General features: G+C 38.5%; 2 protein-coding genes across 9 annotated transcripts in view; one reads left to right on the top strand and one right to left on the bottom strand.

Annotated features, from left to right (window-relative positions):
- The window catches only part of LOC105389847 (polyamine-transporting ATPase 13A3), a 28,850-nt gene extending 24,738 nt beyond the window's left edge, over window positions 1–4,112 (bottom strand). For 6 of the 8 annotated variants that reach the window (XM_048628843.1, XM_048628847.1, XM_048628848.1 and 3 more), the window contains exons 1-6: window positions 3,896–4,112; window positions 1,994–2,263; window positions 1,606–1,834; window positions 1,200–1,404; window positions 750–963; window positions 128–258 (exon numbers count right to left, since the gene is read on the bottom strand). In XM_048628843.1, coding sequence (XP_048484800.1) covers window positions 128–258; window positions 750–963; window positions 1,200–1,404; window positions 1,606–1,834; window positions 1,994–2,263; window positions 3,896–3,929 — 1,083 coding nt within the window. In that variant the 5' untranslated portion in view covers window positions 3,930–4,112. The remainder of the gene's footprint in view (window positions 1–127; window positions 259–749; window positions 964–1,199; window positions 1,405–1,605; window positions 1,835–1,993; window positions 2,264–3,895) is intronic. The other 2 variants (XM_048628849.1, XM_048628850.1) reach the window with 2 other exon arrangements.
- Window positions 4,113–4,560: 448 nt separating this feature from the next.
- On the top strand, window positions 4,561–16,132 carry LOC105389848 (popeye domain-containing protein 3). The gene is made up of 9 exons (XM_038105681.2): window positions 4,561–4,953; window positions 5,048–5,106; window positions 5,318–5,402; window positions 6,004–6,185; window positions 7,831–7,962; window positions 8,872–8,979; window positions 12,791–12,978; window positions 14,110–14,222; window positions 15,823–16,132. Exons 1-9 carry the CDS (start codon window positions 4,824–4,826, stop codon window positions 16,038–16,040), a joined length of 1,215 nt encoding a protein of 404 aa, XP_037961609.1. The 5' UTR covers window positions 4,561–4,823; the 3' UTR covers window positions 16,041–16,132.
- Window positions 16,133–16,357: the final 225 nt, after the last annotated feature.

Here is a 16,357-nt window from a genome sequence, read left to right as displayed (position 1 = left end):
TAATTGTAATAGTTAATCTATTTTTCTCCAAAAAATTACTAAACCCATAAAGTGCACCACCGGGTATCTGAGGCACCAGCCGCCACTGGTCACATTCCACATGTCTTATAGTGTACCTACTACTGACCTGGTTATTCCCGTAGAATCTGGTCTGTATGACGTGTGTCCCGGCGAACAGGGTGTGTCGCTTGTGGTTCTCAGTGGAGTAAACTTCTGCGGATGCGTTCGGTGGTCCCTTCATTACTGGGACGCTCTCACCTAGAAGAAACATAAATGAATCAGCATAAAGACTTGTGACAAAGACCTACAGTATCGTAGAATTGTTGTTTCAGAATCATATGCAATATTTGTGCAAAAAACGTATCCCTATAAAACAGTGGTGGTCATACAGTGGACATATATCGTTTACTTCACTACAAATGTTTAGACTACAATTACTGTCATTTGACACGCTTTCCGCAATCAAGCGTTTACACCACAGATCATTACTCGGCTCTGCGGTTTATAAAGATTATGTGCGGGGTATCAAGTTATTGGAGGACTATAAAGACTTTTTTTTCTATACCTAAGTAATACTTAAAATTTTCTACAGTAGAAATGCTAAGGTCTTCAAACAACCTGAGTAGACCGGCAATCCTCAGAAGATGATAAACTCGAGGATAATTTCAACTTAAAGCAAAGTTGTTCGAGTTTTATTTTGAGAACTTATTCTACCCCAGACTACTTTAGTCCAAAGACACATCACTCACCAGTGAGCATGCTCTCATTGACAATACAAGTGCCGGTGAGTAACATCGCGTCGCACGGCATGACGCAGCCGGCGGGCGGCAGTATCAACACGTCACCGGGCACTAGTCTGTTCGCTGCGACTACACACTCCTCCTTGCCTCCTCGGGAGGGTCGTAGGACGCTGACCGTGTGCTTGACGGTGGAGCCGGCCATGTCGTGGAGGCGGATGCTCATCTGTTGGAGTTAGGTGGGTTGGTTATGTGGTCGTGGTTAGGGTTTAAGTAGACAGATGATTTGGGGAATGGTAGTATGTTTCTTGAGGATAGTGAATGTTGAGTCTGCGTTGTTCTATGGATGCAGCTAAGCTCTTGTTGTAAGAGGCTTAGAATAAAGTTTCATTTTTTTTTTAACATAAACGATAGACAACACAAATTATAACACATAATTTTATATCAACAGCATCGAATTACCTTCTTAGTCTGATACAAAGACGCCATGCAAGACCCGGCAGACAGTATGAAGACACAGGTGGCATACTGATAGTACTCGTCTAGTGACCAGAGGATGATAGAGAACACTTGGAACAGGTAGAATGGGTTGAACACTTCGTCCACAAACAGCTTCCAGTAACTCTTCACTTCTACCTCCACTGAGTTCGGGCCGTAGAGTTTTATGCTGTAAGGAAAAAAGGTGTAAGTTTTTGTTATTCTGTGTAGAGAGCCATATGATTTATAATTATATAGATTAGGAGATCGTGTCGTTGACTTCGACGTTAAATAATGAATGTTGTGGCGCGCCGGCAGCAAAAAATAATGAGCAACATGGATTAAATCTTGCTCTTACAAGCAATAGGTACTGTTACGTGGCTATACTTACAGTTCATTTTGCTGCCGCTTGTTGATTCCTGCCATATTCTCCATGAGTAAGCTGAGAGTGAGTTTTTCATTGAGTGACTGGACATTGGCGTAAATTCCTTGGTCTTTGAGCCAGATGTAGCGGTTGTGTTGGTACTCGAAGTAACGGACTTTGTTGTCTCTGTGGTTCGAAAGGTTCAGGTCGATTTCTAGGATTTTTTCCAGCTTGAAAGTTCCTTCATTATCCGTTACTGAAAGAGAAGTTTTTGGTAAACATATGAACGTAAATTAGACATTTGCGAAAACTCTAATATCTACATGAGATCCTGGCTTCGGACCACTGAATAATTGCAGTTTTAAGATCCCAAATGTAAGATTTGTAAATCTGTAAGATATGTAAGGTTACTTACCACATATGACGTCAGCCGTTTTCAAACTGCATTTTATGAATTTCAGGGTATTGTAAGTGGGGTAGGAGGCCAAAACAAAGTACGGTAGTCCACATAGTGCTATGCAAAAGATGTGGAACAATATGGTGCGCCATTTTGAATATTGGTACCCATAGATCTTGATGATGAGATCTTCAGCACCCGTCTCCAGAACTTGCCAGTGTGCTTCACCGATAACTTCATAATCGTCTGCGAATTCAACAAACGGTCTGCATTCCTGGTCGGGGATATCTGTTGGACGCAGTTGAGAACAGAGTGTTTGCATACGAGGATTGTACTTTGGACATAACAGCTAAATATGGATGGTGTAATACTACTTCTGAAACAAAAGCCTACCATACATCTATTAAGCTGTGTTTTTTTTTTTAGTAGCTACTAACAGAAAAGAAATGTGCCAATGCTTATCTACGAGTAATATAACAATAAGTTTAAAATATATTCATAAAGTAAGAGATGATTTTAAGTCTTTTGAGATGTCTACAAATTAAGCTGCTCAGTCTAAATAAATAGAAATGATTGCACTCAATTTAAGTACATTATGAGTATGAGTGAGCATAAGCAATTGAAGGGCACTACAATTTAAATTTATTGGTACAATGGAGTGACCAAACAATCAGTTGTATTTGATGTTAAGATTATTTTTTATGAATTAGTGTGTAAATGTTTTTGTTCAAAACCAATATAATGTATTCAGCCATAATTAGTACAATTAAAATGTTAGGTCTGGAAAAACTTAAAAATATATACTTTCTGGAATCTGGAATCACAATGTCATGTTCATGAACAAATAAATAGATAATGATAGTGATGCAAGCATTTAAATATCATTGAAGCTAAAGTACTTTATACAATGTAAAAATGATGTATATTACAATTATGAATGATGATTTCTTGTCTAAAAGTATCTTAAAAAACTACTAAATTGCCTACTACTAGCTTGTTCAAAGACAAAATCATTCTGATTTTTCCATAACCTAGTATGTACTATGTACTTAGCAAAAAAATAATATAACATAAATGGAACCATGGCACATGTTAAAATGGAAGTAAAAATACCTTATATTTGTATAGAGGATGGGTGCACATATTAATAAGTGTAATGATTTGTTAAATAGTAGCTATTGCAAACACAGTGTCATCAACACACACAGTAAAGATAAACACAATAACACAATTATTTATTTATGTTTGTAACTGATAACTAAGAACATGAACAATCAGATTCTTCATTCACTCAGTTTATTATTAATCAAGAAATAGTTAAACTTGGTAAGAATTATTTATAAACAAACAAACCTTTATTCATAATTCCAGGAATAATAATTATTTTATGTTAATATTCTGTTGCATAATAGTTTACTGTGTTTATCTTTACCCCAACAGTATCCCCGACATATCATGTTAATTTTGACAAACAAAAGCGTACCAATGTGTGATTATGTATTGATATGATAAATTAGTGAGAAGTAGTGCATGAAACATGACGGCAAGAGGCTGAAAATTTAAGTGCAGTGATTTAAATTCATGTTAAATGTTGAGCTTCAAGAATTCACATTAAGTACTTATATAAAAAAATAATAATTGTAACTTAAGATATAAGATAAAAGACATAACTATACTTATAGTATATGCCTCGTGTAATATAGTAATAGTGTGAATACACGTTTTGTAAAGTCGATCGAGTGGTTAAAGTGACGTAGATTTCAGCAGTGCCACATAAGTTTTTTAAATGAAATTCTCTTAACTATATAGTTAAGAAGTCCAAAACTATGTATCTAGTTTTGGGCATTTTCACAATTAGCAATATTATATGTATGTGAGTCATTAAATACACGAGCAAGGGCAGTTTTTAGCTGGACTTACCATTGTCGACGGTGACACTGTACATGTTCGGCATTCCCACAAGATATTTTACTACTATAACATAAGAAATTTAAGGCATAGTACCGAGATGTTGATGAATTATTTATTAATTAGCCGATGCTACCGCATTGCAATTATAATTATTTGAAGACTACGAGAGTTGTAAAACCTCGCTTCCAACCCGATCACATCACAAAAATGACACTTTTGACAATTTGACAACCAGCCAGCCAGAGACAAGACAAACGAAACAAAATGTCAAAATATAATGCGTTCCGAAATTCTCAAAATAATATACACCATTTACACATTGACTGAGGATAAGTTAATCTTAGAGAAGTATTATGTTATGTTCCTTGGGATAATCCGCAAGTCCTCACTCGCGTCGTGTATGCAATTTATGGAGATTAACCAAAGTCAGCTCACATAATTCATTGGAGGTACGTTAAACTAACCTTCGCCAGCATGTAAATGAGGCGTTTTATTCTGAGCAGCATTCAGCCAAGCAATGTTTCATACATTTATATGGTCTTGCTGTTTCCATGATCTGATTGATACAAACATTTTATTATCATAATAATATGTATATACCTACTTATGAGGGTATGATTATAAAAATATTGAATACACAAAAATTACTTATTCTGAGATCAGGCCCCATAGACAACCTAGACAGGGCGGAAGTAGAGTTGGTGTGACCAGCTTACGCAGAGGTACCAACACAACAGTGAAAATATTATTGATTTGGCGCGAAAAAGATAGAGCTATATAGAGGTTGAGCAATGTCCAACAACAATTTTCACGATTTTCAGGAGAGAAGATAAAAGGGAGAAAACAGAAATTTTACATGTTTCAAGTTCATTCAAAGTACCTATACTGGTTGTAAGAACGTAGTATCTAGCAAAATCTAGATTTTCTATTTGCTGAAATGAGTCAAGGTGGTCTGTCCGGGGTACAAGCGGAGAATCATGTAGAGGTCGGCGATTATAATTACTCGTGGCCGGGCGAAAACGGAACCTTTCAAGACATGGGATCGGTGAACTACTCCATGCCATTGGGTAAATAAATTATATTTTATTACAATCACTTATTTTTCCGACATACATATTTTGGGTTTATGTTTTGAGAAGCTAATAAAAAATAATTTTCTAGGTCCCTGGTTTTGGCCTTGGTGCCCTATGTGGAGAATTTCACAGCATCCTTTATTTCAGGTAAGTGTCTTATTTATTACTTAAGTAAATAATTATTGTAAATTACCATGATAGTTAGCAGTAAGAAATTTGGTAACTGCCTATGTAATATTTATGTAGTACTTAATGCTTTGGCATGAAATATGAATTAACCTTAATTTATGGTATTTACCAAAATAAACATTAGTAGGTACCTTTTAAGTACCATTACGTATTTAAAACTTTGTTTCAGTTATCAAACATGTTATTCGTAGCTTCATACTGTGCTCCAAGTACTAAGAAAGGACAACTCTGGATGCATACTATCCTTATTTTTGGTAAGTACTTTAATATTAATTAAAAATACTGACTCTAGGTATGCCTAGATACAGAAGGTTAAAATTCAAACATAAACCGTTATATTATGTAAAATTTATTACTGTTATGTCTGTTGTGATAACTGCTGGATAAATAAATAAACCTAGGAAATACATTCAAAGATGACGTGTTGTTGAAAATATATTTAAAATACGAAAATAAAATACTTTTAAAGTCTTATTAACTATAGATGGTGTTAAATCATAATTAAGCATGCTTAGAGCATTCTATCGGAAACACCATAACAGTTTTTACTGATCATCCGCCGCTGGTGGGTGGTCACCTCCCACCAGTAACATCGCCATGTTCAACGCACATTCCCATATATTTATGTTTATCTACATTGACCAACCTCTTCACTGAGCAAATTTTTCCCCCCTCCATGCAGCCTTCATGCTGTGCCTTCACTGATCTCATTTTCCTCCCCTCCAGCCTTCACGTTGTACTCAATCTGACCTCATATTCCCCTCTCCAGCCTTCATGCTGTACCTTCACTGACCACATCTTCCCTCCTCCAGCCTTCATGCTGTACTCGATCTGACCACATCTTCCCCTCTCCAGCCTTCATGCTGTACTCGATCTGGTCGTGGCACGTGATCTGCGCGCCGGACGCGTTCTCGTGGAACTTCGCGTTTGTGTTCCTGAACCTGGGCCAGGTGGTGTACCTGGTGTACGAGATGAGGCCCGTCAAGTTCGACCCGGAGCTCGAGGAGGTGTATCATACGCTGTTTGAGCCGTTTAAGGTGGGTTATTTTTACCACAGCTTTAAAATTTCACATAAAGAAGGGCTAGCACGGGAAATTAAGACGTGACAAAAGTTTTGCATCGGGCTCACTCACATCGCGCAGCCACAAGAGCGAGCGCGACGGAGAACTTTTATCACGTCTTAATTGCGCCCCGTGCTAGCCCTTCTGAGCAGGTAATAGTAATACACACACGACTCTTACGAGCAATAAAAAAGATCCAGTGACGATAGCACCAAATTAGGTACTCCTGGCATATCATCATGATGATGATGATGAAGCGAAAAAGACTAGCTTTATGACGCCCACGCCGTTTGCAATATTGAAGTACATTTAACAGTGCATCAGAATCTCTCTCTCTCTCTCTCTCAGCCTTCTGTAGTCCACTGTTGGACATAGGCCTCTCCTAACGATCGCCACCCCAAACGGTCACCCGCCATCTGCATCCAGCGGCTTCCCGCTACCTTCCGCAGATCATCAGACCAACGGGTTGGGGGGGCGACCGACACGCCGTTTGCCGACACGGGGTCTCCACTCCAGAACCTTTCTACTCCAGCGGTCGTCGGCTCTGCGGGCTACGTGGCCAGCCCATTGCCACTTCAGCGTGCTAATCCTTTTGGCTATGTCGGTAACTTTAGTTCTCCTGCGGATTTCTTCATTACGAATCCTATCTCGCAGGGACACGCCTAACATAGCCCTTTCCATAGCACGTTGAGCAACTCTGAGCTTGTGGATAAGCCCTTTGGTGAAGCACCACGTCTCGGCTCCGTAAGTCATCACTGGCAACACGCACTGATTGAAAACGTTTGTTTTCAGACACTGAGGTATGTTTTCAGTGAAGATGTGTCGTAATTGCAGAATATTTCCAATTAACTCAAAATATCTCCGAAACTCAAACGACTTCTGGGTTAGTATTAGTACCTACATCTTCTAATATGTACCTACTATTTTCGTAACGTAACTTTGGTATGTCTACATCTATAACCTATAACTTTTACTTACAATGAAGGTAGGTAATTAGGTACCTATAGTAATTTCCTCATGAATTATAAAAATGCTTTCTCACCATAAATGAAAACATTGCGTGCTCCAACACAATACACACGGCGACCCTTTGTTCCGGGGCGGCATGCCCAATATGGACCTATTTTGTAACCTTTTCCTGCCTACAGAATACCTATTACCTACCTAATAATAAATAAATAATGTCCTCCTAGCCGAATTTCGACTACGGCGGCCAATCTCATTTGAGATCAGCCATCTACGCAGGAGTAGATTATAGTGCCCAAGTGTGTGCGCAGTACACAGGAGCACTCTCTGTTCCATCACTCTCATAACCCAATGGGACGGATTGACCGACACGACTGGAGAGAGCTAGGCGCAGGACCGACTGCTTTACATGCCCATCCGACAGCATGGATCGTTTCACTGTTTCGGACATCAGGTGATCAGCCTATGTCCATGTCCTAACCAAACTTGGAACCACAATTTAGAAACACAAATTGATGGTCCCACCCGGGAATCGAACCCGGGACCTCTGGGCCATGAAGCGAAGCTTCTACCACTAGACCACAGAGGCAGTTCAATTACCTACCTACCTAGCCATTCATCACATTGTCAAGTGATATTAGATCTTATTGTGCAGGTGTCAAGGTTGCAATTCAAAAGGATGGTGTCGCCCGACTTTGCTCATGTGATGTCCTTACACGCAGGCGAGGCCTACGCTATGCAGAATTTGACCAAGACTGATCGCCTTGGATTACTTCTGTCGGGAAAGGTAAGCTGATTTGAACCATAAAAAATGGTATTAAGGACTGTGTACCTTAACCCTATAGAAGAAAATTTATAGTTTGCGAATTGTAAACTTGTTAAACGTTAATAAAATGTACAGTGTGATATGTTTGCTACGCCGTAGCATCGTAGCAAAGGACCTCATTGAAAGTTCAGGTAAGTATTGTGACCCTGCGGTACCGGTCTGTTATCGACATCTTTAAACTCATTTAATAATACCTACTCACCTACATTGTAAGGCAGATAAAATAAAATACGTGTTACACCAATTACGGCGCAGTAGGTATTTATGGTAAATCGCGATATAGTGACGTTTACCTACGTCGATAACGCCGAAACGATGCACACGTCTTTACTTATCTTAAAATTATGGAACCCGCTGATATATCTCCCAATATTTTGTAGCTGGTATAAAACAATTTAACGTGACAGTTCTAATAGGCACGTAAATGGCCCATTATTAGTCGTACCTTCAACCCTGAAAGGGTTTTTTTAACGACAGAAACGTGATCGCTAAAGTGAAGAATGCCGCCATTTCCGAAGCATGTCTTTAATATTTAGATTGCGTATTATACTCGTAGCTTATTGAAGATAGGGGAGGGTTTGACTACATCATAATAATTTAAATAAGCACTGTATTTATTAAAGAAAATTGGAGCATCATTTTACCAATGTACCATAGGGGTACACGGGGGGTTACCTATTCTTTCAATAATATACTTAACCTAGTACTTATTTAAAAAAGGAAGATGGTAACTTAAGTATTACGGCCCACTCGGTTTACAATGGGCCGTAACATTTAAGTTACCAACTTCCTTTTTTGAGGTCAGAGCGTTGTGACGCTTCTTGACGAACTGATGATGATGAAGGCCCTGAAACAATAATACATTTTCAGGTGAATGTGCTGAGCGGGCACCAGTTCCTGCATCCGATTCTTCCGTGCGAGTTCCTGGACTCACCGGAGTTTGAGTCCAGCCGAGCCACTATTGATGAGAAATTCAAGGTAAGATTATAGTCAATGGTGTTACAAAGTTTATACATATGCCAGTGATTTTTTATTAAATAAAATTAAGTATAGAATAATCTGAACAATATAAGCACCTACGAACCGACTCCATCTTCAACTAATGAAGAGTCCGCAAAGTGCAAACATGGTGCAAACCAATTATTTTGTGTAGACTATGCTTAAAACTTATTATGCCTAAACAAGGCCTAAAACAATGAGCAAACGAGCAAACCAAATGAAATGCAAGGCAATCACAGAAGGCAATGAAAAATTTATTCTGAGGGCGTTATTTGACATTTTATTCATAGACTGAGCAATATTAATTTCATAGAGAAAAAATAAACAATTGTGAAAAGAGTGGCATCTCGAGGAGTTTTTTGTCATACTCTATACGTCATGCTGAGCCTACAACGCCATCTCTTTATATTGCTCAACCTCATTGTACATACATACAGGGTGCCCTATTGGGACACCCTGTATATATAGATATTGTTATCACAAGTTAATAGCCGGACCCCCACCAAACGATCCAACGCGATCCGATCGCCCGATCCAAGAAGTTTAGTATATAAGATTCCTTGGATCGCGCGATCGGACCGCGCCGGACCGTCCGGCGGGGACCCGGCCACCAACTTCAATCTATAAAGATATAAGACATATTTGCGTTAACGTAGTTACACCACACAACAGTTATTACATTTATCAGCTAAATTTAAGTTCAATCTATTTATGTACCTACCTACATGCAACAATAAATAAAAAACAAATTATTATATAATTCTTTATTACCTCGCATATAACAATGTTTCAGTTCAGTTTTGTTCATGTCACTTGTAAAATAATATGCGAGTGGGTGTGTGTATTCCTTTCACCATGAAAACCAATTCATGTTTTGCTAGTTTATGTTTCCCAAGAGAAGCAAATCTTGTCACTTGTGGTGATAAAGTCATTTCATCCAATAGTGCATCATTTATCCTCGCGAGGCAAATCTTTGACGACATTTATCAGTTTGGTACACATAGTATTTTAATCTTCAGCGGGTATGAAGATGTCGATCGCTCTTTGCCAGTGCCGCCATTTCAGCTCGGTTCCCGTGGAACCACATGGAACCTGGATCCATATGGAATCTGTCAGGTCACAAGAATTTCATAAAAACACTTTTTGCGGATAAAGATGCTTTTTCTTGACACACCATGTTTATTTTTATTTGTAGGTATATAAAATTTATAAATAACGATATACCGAGAGTATAGGCTTTTATTACAACAATGTTATTTGCGAGACATTGTAAGACAACTGAACTGACACTGACACGCAATTTCTTCATAAAAGCCATAGATCATGACAATGTTAACATTCAAATACTACTTATCTATGTGTCTTGTTATTGTTCTATGGTCTTGTTGATAACGCCATCTTACATCTTTTTTGGTAGTAAGAGTAATATAAAGAGATGGCACTACCTTCTACTAAAAGTTCAGCCATTAAGGCACTGACCCACCCCTGATTAATTTCCCAAAATTTAAAGTCTCAAAATGATTTCAAAATTATCATTATTATTGTTTACGATCACAATATCACACTTTTTTAAATGCAACGCTATGGTAATAGTCGATATTTCTAACAAAACCATTCCAAATGCATCCGCTAACGAACACACCACTGAAAATAAGCAGAACCAAGAACATACGGAACACCATTCAAGCAGCCAAGTGCATTTTGTCATCCCGATTTTAAACAAGGCTGAAATTAATGAAGGTTCTGATTCAGAAGAGCCAGCCTTTGAGCCAGTTTCAGATGTATCTATACCCAAGACCTCTAGGTTTATCAAACGCATTTACAACTCATACTTAACACCAACCACCACCACTAGAATGCAAAACAACTATCGACAAATCTTAGATGAGGTGTTCCGGAAGAGTCTTCTACAAGAACTGTATTACTCCTCAACTACAACTTTACCCCCGTACCAAGAGGTTCCTGTTATGGAAATGCCATTAAAGGATGTGCCTTTAACGGGATCAGAATCGGGGCGTCGAAGCAATTTGGGGTTTATTTTCGGGCACAGAAAGTCCTTCCCTGCTAAGTCGTGTAATAAGAAAAAGTTGGTGGTGCCGACTTCCATGTGGTTCACTCTCTTCATTATTGTTGTTACCATGTAATGGAGGAGGTCAGAGAGTCTGTACAAAGTTGTTAGTAATAAGGTTTTGGGGAAAATGTGGGAGTGTATTTGTGAAACCTTTTGTGAATGCCATTTAATTTACTTCTAGAATAATGCTGAAGGTGATTAAATTTTGGTTGTAACTTGTTATGCGTTTAATTCGATCGTGCTAGTTAAGGATTTTGGTCCCGTGAGGTTCCAGATTAGGTATTTGAAATGAAAAATTCCGAACCATCACTCATAAAACTCGAAGCTTGCAATATTTATTCACATACCCACTGTACTCTTTACTAGTTTACAGTGGGACCTGACCTAGATTTTGTTTATCCAAAGCATAGCCGAAAAGGCCAAACGTAGCTCAACCATGAAATGGGGCATCGGGTCTAATAGGCATCGAGTTAAATTTGAGCTTTTCTTTGTATGCTGAAAATTCGGTTATTTCATAGAAATAGCGAATGTGAACATAATTACAAAAACATGCAGATAAGCAGCTATCTAGGAACAATGGACTATGAATGCTTGCTGTGAAGAGGGAGAAGACTCAGAGGACTATTGGCATTCACGCCATTTGATTACCAAATCATATAAACGTAATCTGAGCTTTTTCATAAAGGATTGACTGGAGAATCCGGAGGCAGTAGGTACATATTACGTATTGTGTCAAATAAAGGTTTATCTTTCTTTCTTTCTTTCTATTAGGTATAAGGGTAATATGTGTGCAATTCATATTAAGCACGATATCAAGTCGTCACTACGAGTAGTTAAATGGAAATGGAATCAGCGGTAGGTACAGAATTGTATACATATTTAAGGATTCGATAGTGTGTACCTACGTGTACTAAAGCACGCATTCTCTATAGAGAGTGTCTTATTATAAAGCTTTCAATAATTACACTCAATCATGTATTGAACCCCAAAATATGAACAACAGCTCTAGACTCGATGCACGAATCTTCAACGCACGTAGTTGACACACATCTGTATAAAATAACAATAAAAATCCAGAACAGAACTAAATTACACAAAGCTTACCCCATGGCATTCCAAAACGCTATTTGATGACCTAATTGTTATCAGATACGTCCGGGCCGAACCAAAGTGGCTATAAACATAAGAAAGTGGGTTAAATATCGACGAGGATTAGTGGTACTAATGTCTAAGTCTAAGGTTCAACTGGGCACCTAAAGATTATTTGAAATTTCAACTGAGTAGAAATGTGTGGTTCTAAAATTTTGATCACTAACTGGGCACAAGTGTGTATTGTTTTTACCCATGCTACCCATTACAGGAGGGTAGTTATGGGCGAGACCAAAAATGAAATGGTATGGGTCGACACAATACACATCGCATAATTATACAAGAATTAGTTAAAATTACTACTACGTTGAACTCCCAGCGTGCATCTTCACTAACTTTATCCACTTCACCTGTCATTCAGCTCTAACAACATTTCATATCACAGAAGGCCACGCGATGTGGTCGAACGCTAGCCGTGAGAAGACCTGGGGGTCACTCTATATATGTATGTAGAATATGCTCGCAATAGTAGTCATAGCTTACGAATTACGATAAAGTTTTTGAGAGATGCTTGGCTAAGCACGACACTATCTAGTTAAAAACAAATGACACTTGCCTCCAATCCCGCAGGTATCAATAGTAGCAGCCTCATCATGCCGTTACGTGTACTGGCAGCGAGCCTCACTCGAGTACCTCTTCGTCAAAGAACAGTACCTGGCTTGTGTCGTCACCACGCTCATAGCAAGGGATATAACTACTAAGCTGTATGCGATGAATAACAAGATCGTCACGGAGAGGGGATCGCATTTGGATATCAGGTTTGTGGTTCATAGAGGCATAGGTCTTCTAACAAAATTCTAACAATGTTCAGTTAATTGAAAACCAATAAAAGTTTGGGTTTTCTTTTCTTTGCGTTAAGTTTAGATTTGTTTAGCTCTCTGATAAAACTACCTACATCTATAGAACTCCTATCTTAGAGCTTGTGAAGTAAACTGAAAGATTGCTCTTATTCCGTAATTCCCAACACGTATTTATTTAGAGGTATGATAATTCTTCTTCTTCAAACAATTATAATATACCGGGTGATTGGTAAGTCGATGTATTCTTTCAAATGGGTTATAGACGAAAGCATTTCCAGTCGATTGAACCCCATAATGCATTATCCAAAAGTCAACCATTTCTGAGTTATTTAAGTTTTAAGTTTTTTTAAATTTTTCCCAAAATTTATGTTCAAAAGCAAAATATTTAAAAATCTAACGGTTTTTTTAAATAGTTTTTTATTGTTTTGCATTATTGACACCTTAAAAAAGTAATTACAACCATTAAATGCGCAATATCCAACTTCATTTAGACACAGTGCTTCAAAATAGGTGAAACATTAAGAAAATTTTACCAAAGGTGAAAACAAAAATGCTAAATTAAAAAAGAATTTTATCTGAAAAATTTTCAGGCACAACAGCTTAAAAACATAGTCAATTAATAAGCTTTGAAATGACATATTCCAATCTAAAATCGATTAATGTATGACCAAGATATAGCCAAAACAATTACAGAAGCGGACCAATCTCAGTAGGGAAAATGATTATAATTAGTTGACTAAGGTGTCACTGATGCAAAACAACAAAAAAAGTATTTAAAAAATGGTTAGTTTTTTAAATATTTTGCTTTTAAACATAAATTTTGGGAAAAATCTAAAAAAACTTAAAACTTAAATAACTCAGAAATGGTTGACTATCGGATAATGCATTATGGGGTTCAATCGACTGGAAATGCCTTCGTCTATGACCCATTTAAAGGAATACATCGACTTTCCAATCACCCTGTATAGCGACCTCTCTCAAAGCTAGCCACTGGATGCAATCTATAGCTCTCCGCATCCAATCTTTACCAATCGTCACCCCATTTAGTCTATAAATGCCTTCAACTAATCGAAACGCTTGAAATGCCAGGTTGCCCAGCATATCCCACGCGCTGGCCAAGAGTCCCCGCAAGCTGCGGTCGACCGTGCCGCGCGCGCCGCCGCCCACCACCGTGCAGCCCGTGCCTCCTGAAAGGAGACCCAGTGAGTAGAGATGTAGGGGCTAGTTTACTAATGATGGACGGCATTTTGTGTTGGCCAAACTTTGGTATGTAGTGTCATGTGTTTCTGGTATAGTCAATGGCTCAATTACACATGTGATTCGCTACAAATAAGCCTTTTCCATGATTTTATGTACTTAACTACACGAGGGAACCCTAGAAATATCGCGGAGCCCCAACCAACTCTCTAAACAATCCAATCACCGCACAGTTCCAATTGTATATTGTTTTCTTTTCCAATTGTACGATAACTCGATTTCTCCAGCCACAACATTGCACTTCAAGCTAAGTTCATTATCACTTAGTAACAGTAAACACTAACCAGGTTTTATAAGATCCTTAAACCCGGCTTCAGAGGCGCAGTTGCAGCGAACGAGTGTAAAACTAGTTCCGTTTATCGCTGCACGGATTACATTTAGCGCTAAACTTAAGCGCTGCTTAAAACTAAGTGGAGTTCCCTGATTAGCACGGCGGGGAGCAAAGCTAGCGCTAAGCTGATTAATTGGTTGACAATGGCGTTCTTCCAAGTAGGTAGCTCGGATTTGTACACATACGGGGAAAATTGGAATCCGATTTGGGAAGTTTAGTGGTCTGATGTGTGTTTTTTTAGAAGGTTTGAGGTGTGTTGGGGTTGTGAAGTAAAAACAGAGATGTAAGGATAACTACCCATAAAAGTTTGTCTCCGTAGTTCCTGATAAACTCTGTTAGTATATTTCTAGAGTATATTTTCTGAAAGCACCAAAATTGGCTGATCAGAAATATATTCTATCGTAAATTCCTAGACTACGTTACACAAGGTATCACAAGGTGTGCATATACGCTGTTAAAACTTTAATACCCAATAAGTATTATTTATTGTACAGTCCCTATTTCAGTTAGCTTTGACCATAAAAATGTAGTTGGTCTTACAATGTTGTCCACTTGAGCTTAGCTAATATAGCCCCTATACACACACTGATTTATAAGCTTCAAGATTACAAACAACCGGGTGCAGAATCGTAAAAGAGACTTGATGAAATTAGGTTTTTAGTAGGAATAGTAGTACCTCTAACATATAATTATTATTATGTGACTTACTTGATGTGAAATACTTGCTTGCCTAAGCTTTAAACTAGATATACCCCATATAAAATATTATGTCTGGTGAACTTATGAGCTGTTAATAACATACTACCTTCTTATAAATGAGTCCTTATCTACCACGGCTGGGAGCCGCACCTTTTTACAAGCACTACATTAAATTTATTCATCCAAATCTACAAATCAGAAACAAAACCAAACCTAACCCCCCGCCCTCCTTCCAGCCTGGGTGCGCGGGCTCGAGCCGCACCAGCCCGCTGTAAAGCGCAACGGAGCCCCCGCGCACACTCTTATATGAATCATTTATAATCATTCAATTTCTGTACCTCAGAGGTAATCAGTAAATAAGTCCACTTTTTTGTCTCTTTTTTTTACATTTATGTTATAGAGCTCATTCACGCGATCTCAATAGAGTAAAAGTGGACTTATTACGGTTTACCTCTGAGGTACAGATTTATTCATCCACATCTACAAATCAAACCTAACAACCCAACTCCTTCCAGCCTGGGTCCGCGGGCTCGACCCGCCCCAGCCCGCTGTAAAGCGCAACGGAGCCCCCGCGCACTACAGCGCCGGCGAAGAGGAACTCATGCCTCTAGCTGAGCACGAGGCGCCGGCCGCGTCGTCCGACGACTTGTCTGTTGCTGACAGTTGTCCGGATACGTCAAGCAAGTACCACAGTTGTGAGGCTGTGGAGACTGACGATGAATTGAGGCATTAGTAACGATGATGTGTCTGTGGAGATTGAAGATGAACCAATGAAATATTACCAGATTGTTTTTCAGATATGTTTCGGTATTTGCTATTATTCTATGAAACTAAATCTGAAATTTATCCTGAATGTCTCAGTGCAATAGTAAAGTTTCCCAGATAGATGAAGATGAGTTGGAATGAAGGCTATATTCATAAAAATACTGAAAAATAGTTATTAATATATTTATAAGTGAGTATGTGATGATAATTATGATGAGCGCGAAGTGTGATTGAGTTTATTAGATAGAAAGGAATGAATTTGTTAAGTTTAAAACTTTCATAGTT

This window comes from Plutella xylostella, chromosome 22 (assembly GCF_932276165.1).
Source record: "Plutella xylostella chromosome 22, ilPluXylo3.1, whole genome shotgun sequence".
In the NCBI taxonomy this organism is placed as follows: Eukaryota; Metazoa; Arthropoda; class Insecta; order Lepidoptera; family Plutellidae; genus Plutella; species Plutella xylostella.
The sequence above is the reverse complement of the archived record's forward strand: the minus strand, read 5'-3'. Positions and strand labels throughout refer to the sequence as shown.

Coding starts and splice junctions, on each gene's coding strand:
- LOC105389848 (XM_038105681.2), top strand. CDS start 4,824: ATGAGTCAAGGTGGTCTGTCCGGGGTACAAGCGGAGAATCATGTAGAG. Junction 5,107..5,317: donor CACAGCATCCTTTATTTCAG/GTAAGTGTCTTA, acceptor ACTTTGTTTCAG/TTATCAAACATGTTATTCGT. Junction 5,403..6,003: donor GCATACTATCCTTATTTTTG/GTAAGTACTTTA, acceptor TCCCCTCTCCAG/CCTTCATGCTGTACTCGATC.